This window comes from Gopherus evgoodei, unplaced genomic scaffold (genome assembly GCF_007399415.2).
Source record: "Gopherus evgoodei ecotype Sinaloan lineage unplaced genomic scaffold, rGopEvg1_v1.p scaffold_38_arrow_ctg1, whole genome shotgun sequence".
In the NCBI taxonomy this organism is placed as follows: domain Eukaryota; kingdom Metazoa; phylum Chordata; order Testudines; family Testudinidae; genus Gopherus; species Gopherus evgoodei.
In genome coordinates this window covers 2729323-2743479 of record NW_022060059.1, presented here as the reverse complement: position 1 = coordinate 2743479, position 14157 = coordinate 2729323, and the positions used below count along the sequence as shown (strand labels likewise).

At 46.1% G+C, this 14157-nt stretch overlaps 1 protein-coding gene across 2 annotated transcripts in view; it reads left to right on the top strand.

The window, feature by feature from the left end:
• Nucleotides 1-1280, top strand: part of ATP6V0C (ATPase H+ transporting V0 subunit c) — a 28845-nt gene extending 27565 nt beyond the window's left edge. For both annotated transcript variants that reach the window (XM_030545575.1, XM_030545576.1), the window contains one exon: nucleotides 464-1280. In XM_030545575.1, the coding sequence (XP_030401435.1) occupies nucleotides 464-668 (205 nt within the window). In that variant the 3' untranslated portion in view covers nucleotides 669-1280. The remainder of the gene's footprint in view (nucleotides 1-463) is intronic.
• The last annotated feature ends 12877 nt before the right edge of the window (nucleotides 1281-14157 follow it).

Genomic DNA, 14157 nt, shown 5'->3' with positions numbered 1-14157 from the left:
CTAAAAAACACATGCACAGCCATAGTTGCCAGAGCCTCAAACGTGTAATGGACAGTTTGATTCTTGCATAGCTTCATGTGCTGCCAGTATTTGGAACTGCCTCTGACTAAATTACTAATGTACTTTCAGAAGCATGCTTCCAGATAGTATATGGGCTTGATGTCCTGTTAGGTTCTGCATTTGCAGACCCTGAGAACAGGAGATTCCCAACTATGTTCAACATCAGTCTTCCAAGACTATACCTGCATGTGTAGTGGGAGATAAAGCTAGGTGTGCAGTTGGGAACTTCCCAACGGAGGTTGTGATGGAATATCTATCCCTTTAGGAGGGTGTGGTTCCCTCTTCAGAAGTGGTGATGGAAGTCTTGTTTCTGCAGAGAAATGGCAGTTATCTTTTTTTGACCCAGCCCTTGAACTTGAGATCTGTCATTCACCACTAAACTTGTCTCATTCTTTATCTGCAGGAGTTTCCTTCAGCTGGGTGCAGGGTTGAGTGTGGGCCTCAGTGGTCTGGCTGCTGGCTTTGCCATTGGCATTGTGGGTGATGCAGGCGTACGGGGGACAGCACAACAGCCCAGGTTATTCGTGGGAATGATCCTGATCTTGATCTTCGCTGAAGTCTTGGGTCTCTATGGCCTCATTGTTGCCCTGATCCTTTCCACAAAGTAAATACCACAGAGAATTAAACAAACAAACCCACATTTAAAACAAGCTCCAGAATGAAAATGGTCTCAACAATGTGTACAGTTGTCTTAATTTGGTAGTGGATCTCTTGTAAATGCGCAATGAATGTTAGTGACTTGTCTGTCCTGTGTATACTTCAATATTAAACTGGATGGGCTGCCCAAAACCTGCTTCAGGGCTTGGTGTGGCCTATGTGCAACTTTCCACCCATTTGCCATTTAGAGTACTTTATGTATAAATAGGAACTAGAAATGTAATTTTTTCTCTTCACTGGATGTTTATTTATAAAAGACTTGACATGTTCATACATTATGGAGCAAGAATTTTCAATTTCCCATGCTATATATATTAATCATATGTAGACTGTTGCACTGTGGGGTTAATTGTAAGTGCAGAGAATTCCTTGGATGTAACTCGATTCTAAAGATTGCTGTAGTGTCCTGGTATTGGAGTGTGAGAATTGTCTCTTACTTAGACAGCAAATGTCCAACACTCCCATCTTTCCAGTAGTAAAATTTATGCTCCAGCATCAATTGTGCACCCAGTGTTGGGGTTTGCAGTTATACAATGTTTCCAAATAAAACTTCCTCCACTACACTACTGTAGCAGATCTTGTGGTTTATTTTAAATTGTGTGAAACAGGCCTGCATTCCACCTCCTAATCATCTCTCATCCCCTCCAACACACTGTCTGAATCATGGGTGCAGGCAGGATTCCAATACAGTTGAGCCTATAGTAATGGAAGAGTTAATGCTGCAGTGCATCAAATAACATTGTACATGAAAGGAGCAATATCCTCTTACCAAGGATAACAAGCTCTTACCTAACGGCTGGGCATTCTGAAAGCATTGGGCTAGAGCAATGCTGCATGCACTCAGTTCTTCCAACCTGCTGCATATTAGTCAGAGCTAACAGGATGTTGAGTGTGCTGAAGGCCCAGTTATCAGTCCCATTGTTAGGTCATGGCTGTGGCTTACTTGGTCCAGGTGCAATGGGAAGGGTGCAGGACTAGCCCTACTTAGCAATTGATGCATCATCCCTCTACTTTCCCAGTGTGCAAGTTACTTAAATGTAGTTTTTCTGCTGTAAACCTGAGCCTAAAAATGGATAATAAAACACAATACATGCCAAGAGAAGAATTGTCTGTGCTTGAGGTCTCTCAAAACAGAGGGCAGCAATAGCCCTTAAACAGACTATCCATGGTTCACTCCTTGCTATGTAGAAATATCACCAGGTAGCTTACTGATTATTCTGCATGCTTCTGTAGGGATGGCAGGAATGGCTTCCCCATTCATACTGGGAATGGGCAGGATGGATCCCTTGATTGCTTGTTCTGTTCATTCCCTGGGGGGTGCTGGCTGTCTGCAGACAGGATACTGGGCTAGATGGACCTTTTCTGACCCAGTATGGCTGCACTTATGTTCTTATGCTGTGGAGCATACACCTGAGACTTCTTCAAACTGAGCCAAAGTCTTCAGCTACTTCCTTACTGTGTCTTGCCCTAAGACAAGCTCTTGTAATTGCTTCTACTGGTGAAGAATGTAGATCAGTGATCCTCAAACAGGCTCATGAGCTGCAAGTGGCTCTTTAATGTTTTTGCAGCACCTAGTAAAACACTTAACTATCATAACCAGCTGTAACTGATAAAGATACTTATCAGTTATAGTCTCACAGCAAAATATATAAAAAGCTAAATATGTCCCTGTCCTTTTCTGAATAAGGCTACAGCACTACACTAAATGAACCAATGAAGTCTCACAACTGTGGCTTTTTAGGACAATGTTAATAATGTGACACCTGAACCACTGAGGTCTGAGTATCACTAGTAACTCCTATCCTGAGTTACATCACTTGAGGCACCTTCCTCATGTAAAGGTGCAGGCAGCCCTGGGCACCCCCATGTGGCCCAGTGTGGTGCTGCAGGTACCCCACCACCTAGAGCAGGGATCCACAACCTTCAGCATGCAGCCCATCAAGGTAAGCCCCCTGGCAGGCCAGCCCAGGCTAGTTTGTTTACTTGCCACAGCTGCAGGTTCAGCTGATCACAGCTCCCACTGGCTGTGGTTTGCTGTTCCAGGCCAATGGGGACTGCGAGAAGCCGTGGCCAGCACCACTTCCTGCAGCCCTGGAATGGTGAACCGTAGCCAGTGGGAGCTATGACTGGCCAAACATGCAGATGCAGCAGGTAAACAAAAGGGCCTGCCCTACTGGGGGCTTACCCTGGTGGGCCATATGCCAAAGGTTGCTGATCCCTGACCTAGAGTAATCTCTTCACTTTACTTGCCCTGTGGTAGAAAGTGTGCTGGCTTCCCAAGGGGGAAAAAAAAAACATCCCTTTTGAATGGGGTTTGGTACAGGTCAGAAGTCACTACCAAACTGTTCAGTAGGAGCCTGGTTCAGGGCACCCATATGTGCAACCCACACCAAATTGCTGATTATCTACATGCTGCACGTTCCAGCCTGCTCCTCCAAGGAGTAGGATATTTTCCCATGTACTCTTTTACACCTGGACCACTTTAATGTTTTAACCAAGGTATCCTAAAATAAGTGTCTGCAGTGATGGCTCTGAAGTAAACCTTGCAGGAATTTTGGCAAACCCAAGCCTTTTCTATCCTGTCAATTTAGAAAAGGCTGTCACTTGCATGTGTTTCTTATGAAACTTCTACAAGCTTTCTAAAATCAAACTTGCAGAAAGTTCATCTGGAAAACATCTCACCCTCCAACAAAGATGACAACCCAGATTAGCAAACCTAGAGCTGAAATCACTGCAGGAGGGGGCTATATTTCAAGTGTTAGCCTTAAATTATTCCAAATTCACCAATTTTCAAAAGGTAGAACTTGAGCTAATTTTTGGTCAAAACTTCAACCAAATCTGTCCCTAAACTTCATTTAGACCCAACCTGGGAGTAGAAGCAGTTACACTGACTACTAGTGACTCACTAGTATGATCCACTTTTAAAAACCAGAACAGTGGTATCGCCTCCATTTTTACCTTGGCTATCAACTGAATCTCTTAGCTAGCCTGGCAGAACCTCTGCCACTTGAGGGCTTGTCTGTAGTGGGTGTTGTGCACCTATGGTAGCTGTGCTGCATTAGTACAAACCAGATTATGTTGCACTGGTTCAAACCCTGCTTTTATATGCATGCAGCTAGTGTGTCAAACGTTTCCCAGGGTTGACAATCCCTGAGGGTCTGTACATTCTGAATCCAATATACAGAATACCTCTCTAAGGATGGCTTCAGCTTCTCAACTGGCTTGCTCAGGAAGCAGCAGCTATCTGAGGTATTTATCTGGACCCATCTGTATAGTATCTGAACACCGCACAGTCAGTGTATTTATCCTTACAACACACTTGTGAGATAAGGCAAGGCAGTGCTGCTATCCACATTGTGGAGAAAGAGAATTGAGGCAGAGAGGCAAAGTAATTTGCACACAGTCACACGGAAATCTGTGGCACAGCAGGGAATTGAACCCCCGTTTCCCAAGTCCCAGGTTAGAATCCTAACCACTGGCCCTGCCTTCAGCCAAGACGCAGAAACACTTACTGCATTTAAAATTTGTAATTCCTTGTACTGAAGGTGACTGGATTACAAGAAGTAATAGAATTGCCATCCTAACTAGAGGTCTTAAAACCAAGCTCTGCTTCATCTAAAGAGTGACACAGCCTCATCACAAAGGCATGTTTGAGATTGTTACCAACTGCTCCTGAGTTGAAATCAAGTGTGTGTAGATTGTTACCAGTTAGTTAAATCAGTTCTTTGCTAAAAGCTGACTTGTGTCTGGATTCATTGAACTGACCACATACCCTATAACCACAGATTAGCAGTGACTGCCTTCCAGTTGCTTACATTTCAATGTCTTTGTTGATTTTAAGACATGGAATGGACAAGTTTTCCATTACCAGCACAAGCTTTGTGTGCCTTTCTTGGGGGTGAAGCGTGTGCTTTGGCTACATCTACACTGCACCCAGAAGAGTAATGTGCAATGTGTGTAGGTATACCTGCACTAGCTGTAAGAGAGTGAGCTTGCTAAAAATGGCAAGGAGGACACAGTGCAGGTGAGTAATGAGGGTTATGAATTCAGGGGATCAGGTGCAGTCCTTGCTGCCATATCCTGTTACTTTCAGAAAGGTAGCGAGATAGTATCTGGCATAGGTGCAACTACACAAGCTGCAAATTACACCTCCGGTTGCAGCGTACATTTAGGCCAAGTCTATATTAGGATGGCTTTGCAAGCAAAGCACCCCTAGCATGGAGGCAGCACTGTTGCTAACATAGTTTATTCCAGCCCCATGCTCCAGAGCAAAATAAGCTATACTGGCACAACTGCAGTTTGGCTGATATGTCTACGCTAGGGGCTTTTGCTGACACAGCTGTGTTGGTCAGAGATCAAATCTCACACCCTGGCTGTTAGGATATAGATATTCAAGCCTGTCTATAAAGGCCTATACTTTAAGAATTTAGGTATATGTTTATTATTTAGCTAGTTATAGAGATATAAAACAAAGAATCTGTGTAAGGGCCTTCTCTCACTGTGACAGTCTGAGGCCCTGTTTAGTCATACTGAAATAAGGCAATCGGGCTGTTAGGAAGGTGATCCGATCTATCACCTCCAGAGAAAGGGAAGAGCCTAGAAGATGTAAAAGAAAATTTAGTTTGATAGTTTTCTGTCTGGTAAGAACTCACCAATAGACACAGCTGGGAAACCCTTACGTCTTTATAGATATAGTTGTGAACCCCTCGCTTCTGTATTGTTTTCTATGTTTATTTGCATGGTCTGTGTCTGGTTTTGTGATTGCTTCTGTCTGCTGTATTATTAATTTTTCTTGGTGTAAACTAATTAAGGTGGTGGGATATAATTGGTTAGCTAATCATGTTACAATATGTTAGAATTGGTTATGTAAATTTCAGTAGAATGATTGGTTAAGATATAGCTGTGAATATTATTGTATAAATTAGGGGCAAACAGGAAGTAAGTTAGGATTCAAAAATAAGGAAAAAGGAACTTGGATTTAAGCTTGTTGGAAGTTCACCCCAATAAACATCGAATTGTTTGCACCTTCGGACTTTGGGTATTGCTGCTCTCTATTCATGCGAGAAGGACCAGGGAAGTGGGAGAGTGAAGGAATAAGCTCTCTAACATTGACCAACATAGTTGTGCTGGCAAAATTCTCTAGTGTGGGGCGGGGGGGAAGAGGGTGTGGGTGTGTGGAGTAGGGGCAAAGCGAAATGTGGAAGATGCCACAATTCTACCAGAAGCACCAAATTACATGAGGAAAATTATTTCTCTGACATTTCTGAAGCCTTCTGAACAGACCAAGTGAGAACAGCAAGACAGAGTCCTAATCTCCAAACTGCTGCTGGACAGTGGTTTTAAAATTGCACAGGACCTATATTACACATTTCCAGCAGCAAAACTGCATCACTTATCACCCTTCTGCACAGAACATCAGAGCTGTGACCAAGCTGAATTTTTTTTCAACATTTTCTCATCTCAAGCCATTTAAGTTTTGTCTTCCAAATATTAAAATCCTGCAGCCATCAGAGAGAGATTTATACAGGTCGTATGGCAGAATTAGAGGAGGGCCTAAAAGTAGTTGGGGATATGCATGCAAAATCCACCACATGTACACTCTTCAGGGAATACTCACAGTCAGGTTGCTATCTAGGCAATTGGAAAGCATATTAGCAAATTGCATAGAAAATAGCAACAGAAAATGCTGAGAGTAACTTTAATCTGTAATGGTTGCATATGAAATAACCCCACAGCAAACTGAAGGCTCTGGTCTAGAGAAGTCCTAAAACTTAACCACCCCGACTCAGTTGCACCTTCTTATAAGAGCTTATAAAGGTTACAAGGACGACGTATAATAAGTCTCTAATATCAGAAGGGTAGCGGTGTTAATCTGGATCTGTAAAAGCAGCAAAGAGTCCTGTGGCACCTTATAGACTAACAGACGTTTTGGAGCATGAGCTTTTGTGGGTGAATACCCACTTCGTCAGATGCATGTAGTGGAAATCTCCAGGGGCAGGTATATATATGCAGGCAAGCTAAAGATAATGAGGTAGTTCAATCAGGGAGGATGAGGCCCTGTTCTAGCAGTTGAGGTGTGAAAACCAAGGGAGGAGAAACTGGTTCTGTAATTGGCAAGCCATTCACAGTCTTTGTTTAATCCTGAGCTCATGGTGTCAAATTTGCAGATGAACTCAAGCTCAGCAGTTTCTCTTTGAAGTCTGGTCCTGAAGTTTTTTTGCTGCAGGATGGCCACCTTAAGGTCTGCTATAGTGTGGCCAGGGAGGTTGAAGTGTTCTCCTACAGGTTTTTGTATATTGCCATTCCTAATATCTGCTACATTGATGACATCTTCATCATCTGGACCCATGGGAAGGAGTCTCTGGAAAAATTCCACCACGATTTCAACAGCTTCCACCCCATCATCAACCTCAGCCTGGACCAATCTACACGGGAGGTCTACTTCCTAGACACTACGGTGCAAATAAGTCATGGTTACATTACCACCACCCTATACCGAAAACCTACTGACCGCTATGCCTACCTTCATGCCTCCAGCTTCCACCCTGGGCACATCACACGATCCATTGTCTACAGCCAAGCACTGAGGTACAACCGCATCTGCTCTAACCCCACAGACAGAGACCAACACCTACAAAATCTCCACCAAGCATTCTCAAAACTACAATTCCCGCATGAGGAAATAAGGAAACAGATCAACAGAGCCAGACATGTACCCAGAAGCCTCCTACTGCAAGACAAACCCAAGAGAGAAACCAACAGGACTCCACTGGCCATCACATACAGTCCCCAGCTGAAACCCCTCCAACGCATCACCAGGGACCTACAACCCATCGTGGACAATGATCCCACACTTTCACAGGTCTTGGGTGGCGGGTCAGTCCTCGCCCACAGGCAACCTGCCAACCTGAAACACATTCTCACCAGTAACTGCACACAGCACCACAGGAACTCTAGCTCAGGAACCAATCCATGCAACAAACCTCGATGCCAACTCTGCCCACATATCTACACCAGTGACACCATCACAGGACCTAACCAGATCAGCCACACCATCACCGGTTCATTCACCTGCACGTCCACCAATGTAATATATCCCGTCATATACCAGCAATGCCCCTCAGCTATGTACATCGGCCAAACTGGACAGTCGCTATGGAAAAGGATAAACGGACACAAATCAGATATTAGGAATGGCAATATACAAAAACCTGTAGGAGAACACTTCAACCTCTCTGGCCACACTATAGCAGACCTTAAGGTGGCCATCCTGCAGCAAAAAAACTTCAGGACCAGACTTCAAAGAGAAACTGCTGAGCTTGAGTTCATCTGCAAATTATTTTGCTCTGGAGCATGGGGCTGGAATAAACTATGTTAGCAACAGTGCTGCCTGCATGCTAGGGGTGCTTTGCTTGCAAAGCCATCCTAATATAGACTTGGCCTAAATGTACGCTGCAACCGGAGGTGTAATTTGCAGCTTGTGTAGCTGCACCTATGCCAGATACTATCTCGCTACCTTTCTGAAAGTAACAGGATATAGCAGCAAGGACTGCTCCTGATCCCCTGAATTCATAACCCTCATTACTCACCTGCACTGTGTCCTCCTTGCCATTTTTAGCAAGCTCGCTCTCTTACAGCTAGTGCAGGTATACCTACACACATTGCACATTACTCTTCTGGGTGCAGTGTAGATGTAGCCAAAGCACACACTGCACCCCCAAGAAAGGCACACAAAGTTTGTGCTGGTAGTGGAAAACTTGTCCATTCCATGTCTTAAAATCAACAAAGACATTGAAATGTAAGCAACTGGAAGGCAGTCACCGCTAATCTGTGGTTATAGGGTATGTGCTCAGTTCAATGAATCCAGACACAAGTCAGCTTTTAGCAAAGAACTGATTTAACTAACTGGTAACAATCTACACACACTTGATTTCAACTCAGGAGCAGTTGGTAACAATCTCAAACATGCCTTTGTGATGAGGCTGTGTTACTCTTTAGATGAAGTACAGCTTGGTTTTAAGACCTCTAGTTAGGATGGCAATTCTATTACTTCTTGTAATCCAGTTACAAATTTTAAATGCAGTAAGTGTTTCTGCGTCTTGGCTGAAGGCAGGGCCAGTGGTTAGGATTCTAACCTGGGACTTGGGAAACGGGGGTTCAATTCCCTGCTGTGCCACAGATTTCCGTGTGACTGTGTGCAAATTACTTTGCCTCTCTGCCTCAATTCTCTTTCTCCACAATGTGGATAGCAGCACTGCCTTGCCTTACCTCACAAGTGTGTTGTAAGGATAAATACACTGACTGTGCGGTGTTCAGATACTATACAGATGGGTCCAGATAAATACCTCAGATAGCTGCTGCTTCCTGAGCAAGCCAGTTGAGAAGCTGAAGCCATCCTTAGAGAGGTATTCTGTATATTGGATTCAGAATGTACAGACCCTCAGGGATTGTCAACCCTGGGAAATGTTTGACACACTGTTAGTCTATAAGGTGCCACAGGACTCTTTGCTGCTTTTAAGTCTCTAATATGACTCCTGCATAACCAAACATAGCTGTGATCCTAGGACTAACATTTTGGTCTAATGGGTTAGAAAGCCAGGCATCTCCTATGGTAGGTAATTGATATTTAACTATGCATGCATGAATAGGACTGGAAAGCAGAGGACACCAGGTGAGGGTAATTTATTTTGAGTATCTACAAATTGTTAAACAGCAGTAAGAAAAACAAGTTCAGAGGAGTGCCTCTGAATTTATATTTTGGCCAGTGCAGTTCCCCTGACTGCCCAGCTGTGGTGCTTCTCACTGACCATTCCCAAGCAGGAATAAGCTTATTCAAGTCCTTCATGTGTTGCACCAGCAGATGTCTCTAGTGATTCAGACCACTGAGAACTACGGGGACCATTCAGTCCCTGTTCTTCCTTTACCCCCAACAGGCTCCAGCAATGTACTCCATCAGCATGCCGACCTACCTGCCAGGCATGGGCCTTGTAGACTCAGGGTTTGGATGAGGTGTTGAGGAGTCGGAGTATAGTTAGATTCATAGATTCCCAGGCCAGAAGGGACCATTGTGATCATCTAGGCTGACCTCCTGCATAACACAGGCCAGAGACTGCCCCAAAATAATTCCTAGAGCAGAGGTTTTAGCAAAACATCAATCTTGATTTAACAATTGTCTGACAGAGACTCGCCCCCCGCCCCAACCCTTGGTAAAGAATCTACAGGCAGCATCTGACACCCACTATCTACCCACTATCTCTCAACTTGGCCTAGCACTCAATGCTGCCTACATACACAATAGTCTTGTTTAGCTGACTATCCCTCCTCTCTCTCACCTCTTTCAGGATGTCTGATGGGTCCCTCCCAGAGTGCTGCCTGAAACTGGGGTACCACTGAGCCCCCTGACCCACCAGCCTGGGCTCCCTCTCACACTGTATTGCTGTGATAAGTTGCTAAGCTCTCCAATCTTGCTCTTTCAATCAGTATACACATATACAGCCCACTGTTGTAAGTGCACACAGGCTTTCTGACCAGCCCCAACATGGGAAGGCTATACAGCTAGAGCACTTACCAGCTTCTTAGGCACACACCCCCTCTGGAGGGTAAACCCAAATCATTCCATCTTGTGCTGCACGGAGAACTGTACAGGGTAAGCTCATGAAATTCACTCCCTCCCTCAGTGTGCAGAGAGATATGCAACAGCTTCTGCCCCAAGTTATAATAGCCACACTGGTTTTAGAAAAAACAAAAACAAGTTTATTAAATACAAAAGATAGATTTTAAGTGACTATAAGGGATAGCAAACAGATCAAAGCAGATTACCTAGCAAATAAACAAAACGAAAGAACTAAATAAATTAATTTAATAAACTAAAGCAATTGGATATGAGTAGCAAATTCCTACCCTAAAGGATGATTTAAGCAGTTTGCAGTGATTCTTGGGGCCAACTGCCCTTGTGTGCAGCTTAAAACCCCAAGTATTCCTTTCACGGGCTAAAATTTTATTTTTTTGGTGCAGAATTTTTAATTCTTTGGTGCAGAATGCCCTCAGGAGTAAAAAGCCTGGTTTGAAAGACTAAGAAGTGCATAGGACTAACTAACTAATTTACCTAATATAAATAATTGTGCATTGCAGAATCCCAGAATTTTCTTTGATACATTTATCCCAAGTTTAAAAAATTTTCAGATAAGAAATCATTAAGATGAAAGTCAGGTAATTTACTTAAGGAAAAAATCATTAGAACATTTTAATTTGTACAAATCAGTGTCTGCACACAATATTTTAAAATTCTGCCAATTTTACTTGTCAAATAAATGTGGAGGCTCCAGCAAGGCACTGGTGAGCACAGGCCACTGGCTGCACAGAGGTAGGAGATCACTGTGCAGCCCCCCGGGACACAGACTCAGCAGTGAGACTGCACACAACTGACACGCAGTGAAAGGACCAGGCCTGCCCCAGAAACACCCCAGGGACCTGCCCCTGCTTGCCAGGTGCACCAGGTGTGAACAGGCAGGCTCAGCAAGTTAAGATCCAAGTGTGGAGGGGCTTAGTGTGGGGGGAGCCAGTTGTGGGTTGAGAGAGTTCTGTGTAGGGCAATCTGGGTACAGGCGGCTCAGTGGAGGATCCAGGTGTGGAGGGGATCTGAATACACAGGGCCTTGTTGGGGGGTTCTGCAACATTAATGGGATTCTGCAGGTTAAGGTGGTCCAGGTGAAGGTGGCTGGAGCTCAGGGGACGAGGTCTGGACGTGGAAGGGGACAGAGCTTGGCAGGGGGGTCTGGGTGTGGGGATCCAGGTAGAGCTGGTTAGGGATCAGTGAGGTGGGGATCCAGGTGTGGGTGGCTCTTCAGGGTGGTCCAGGCATAGGGGAAGTGAGGCTCATCGTAGGGGGTTCTGAGTGCAGGGGGGTGAGGCTCGGTGGCAAGGTCTGGGGATGAAGGTGTCTGGGTGCATGGGGGTTGGGTGGATGGGAGAGCAGCTTCCTGTGCAGGGATCCCTCCTCCTGAAGCTGAGGAGTGATGGGTGCAGGAAACGGGGGACGGGAGCGAAGGGGGGAATTTGTTGAGCTTCCTGCAGCTGGGGGAGAAACCTGGGGGTGGGTCTGACCCAGCCCTGGAAGCTATGCAGGGGAAGAGGAAATCCCGTCCTCCCCTGCCTGGCTGGGACTAGCAGCTGAACCTGGCACAGGGTAGGAGCCACCAGCTAGGTCTTCCCCAGTCCCGCCCTCTACCCTACAGTGATTTACCTCTCTGCCAGCTGCCCTGGGCACCCAAGACATACTGCTGGGGAGGGTTGCATGACTATTCTTGTGGCTTCCTTTTGCTTCCCTATCAGAAAGTCATTTTTCTGCAGGGAAGCAAAGAAATCTGTGGAGGACATAAATTCTGCACAGCCACAGTGGCACAGAATTCCCCCAGGAGTAGAGCCTCTTTGGCTAAAGATGTTGAGTCCTTAAAATTTTTGAATGAGTCTGGTTTCTAGGTCAAGCTGGTTTTGGTATTGATGTTCCAAATCCAAGACTGTCCGCTCTCTGGAGCAGGGACTGGCTTTGCTGTGTTTTCACAGCACCTATCACAACAGGCAGCAGCAGGAGCTCCAGGCCCTTTAAATCCCAGCCCCAGCCTGGCAAAGCTCAGAGTTCCCCGTGGCAGCCGGAGCCCCGGGCCCTTTAATTTGCCCCAGAGCCCTGGGCGTCTCCCAGTCACCTCTTCAGCTGGGAGCCCCTGGTTGATTTAAAGGCCCTGGGGCTCCCAGCCACAGCCAGTGCCCCAGGGTCTTTAAATCTTGAGCCTTTAAATCCTCTTTGGCTTGAGGCCACGCCTCTTCTGGATGAGGCCACGCCCCCCTCAGGACTCTGGCCGTACCGGTAAGTCCTGTAAGTTACTTTCACCCTTGGATGTAAAGGAGGCTTCATTCCTTCCTCCATCTGAGTGTGCTGCCTCCCCCCAAGCCTACTCCATAGTAGGGGAGGCAAAGAGAAAGAGAGATGGCACCAACCATCTGCCCGTCCCTTCCAATCCACAGGGAAAGAAAGGTATAAAAGAGACACACACCCCTGGCACATAGGAGGTGGAGAGTGGGGGACCCTGTATGTGGAGAGGAAGGACTGGGGAACACACCAACCCCCTGGCATGGTAAAGAGCAGGGGAGTCAAAGACAATGGTATGGGGAAAGGAAATGGAGGTGGTTCCCTGAAATAGAGGGGAATGAGAGGGCGCCAGAAGGGGCTGGTGGGGTGGGATGGAGGCACAGCCTACAGAAGTAATGAAGTGTGCAACGCCCTCGTAATCCTCTATCAAAAAAGCTTTTAAAAATAAATTTCTCCAAACAGTCCATGCAGCCTCAGGCGAAATCCCCTCCTGATAGCCACCCTACATAGCCCCGGCTCTCTGGCAATACAAAATTACTAAACAAATTCAAGGCTCCCCACATCCGTGGCCTGATCTCCACAGAAGCTGAGCAGCCATAGATGGGTCGGTAGAGGAGAGTTTTCATGGAACTGACTGCAGCCATTCCAAATAGGGTGACCAGATGTCCCGATTTTATAGGGACAGTCCTGATTTTTGCAGCTTTTTCTTACATAGGTACCTATTACCCCCACCCCCACCCCGATTTTTACACTTGCTATCTGGTCAACCTAATTCCAAATAATTTATTTACATTTGTGAACTGACAGGCGAAGTGGCACTGATTTCTGAGGAGGTATAAAATTAATGCCTACTGACTTGTCATGTGACTTTTGGCCAATCATTATATTGATGGAACAAAAATACCTACCTCACCAGAGACTGCTTGCAAAGGGCATTGAGATGAGGGCAGGGGACCATTCCAGATCCTGGTAACATGACTGCATTTGTAAAGGCAAAGGTAGCTTGCCCCTATTCTAGTCTACTGAGCTGAGAAAAGTGAATCAAGATGCTTTTAAAAGCAGAGCATTGCATTACAACATGCTGGCAGCTTGATTTCAGTTATGTGATTCTGATGCCTGTCATCACATTGCATTATTGTGACCGGTGACCCAGCCTCCTCTCATGGCAGCAGAGCTCACCCCAGCTCACAAACTCAGAAAAGGGTCAAATGCACCCAACTTCCCTCCCCCACATCCCCTGTAACCTCTGAGCCCAGCCCCCTGAGGAGCTCTGGCTCTGCCTGGTGTCAGCCCATCGCCCCCAGCGATACGCCCACAGCTCACCCGCTAAGGTGCCCTCAAACCTGCCTCCAGCTACCCATCCTGCAAGCTACCCGCCCCCAGTGACCCACCTGCCTCCAGCAACCCACCCTCCCGACTCGCCCCCCAAACATACCCCGGCAACCCCGCCGTCAAACCTGCTCTCAGGGCCGAGCAACCCGTTACGACCCACCCTACCGGCTCCCTTCGGCTTTAGGCGCGAGCGACCTCCCTAAGATGGCGGCAGCAGCTGACTATCCTGCTGTTCTTCGCCC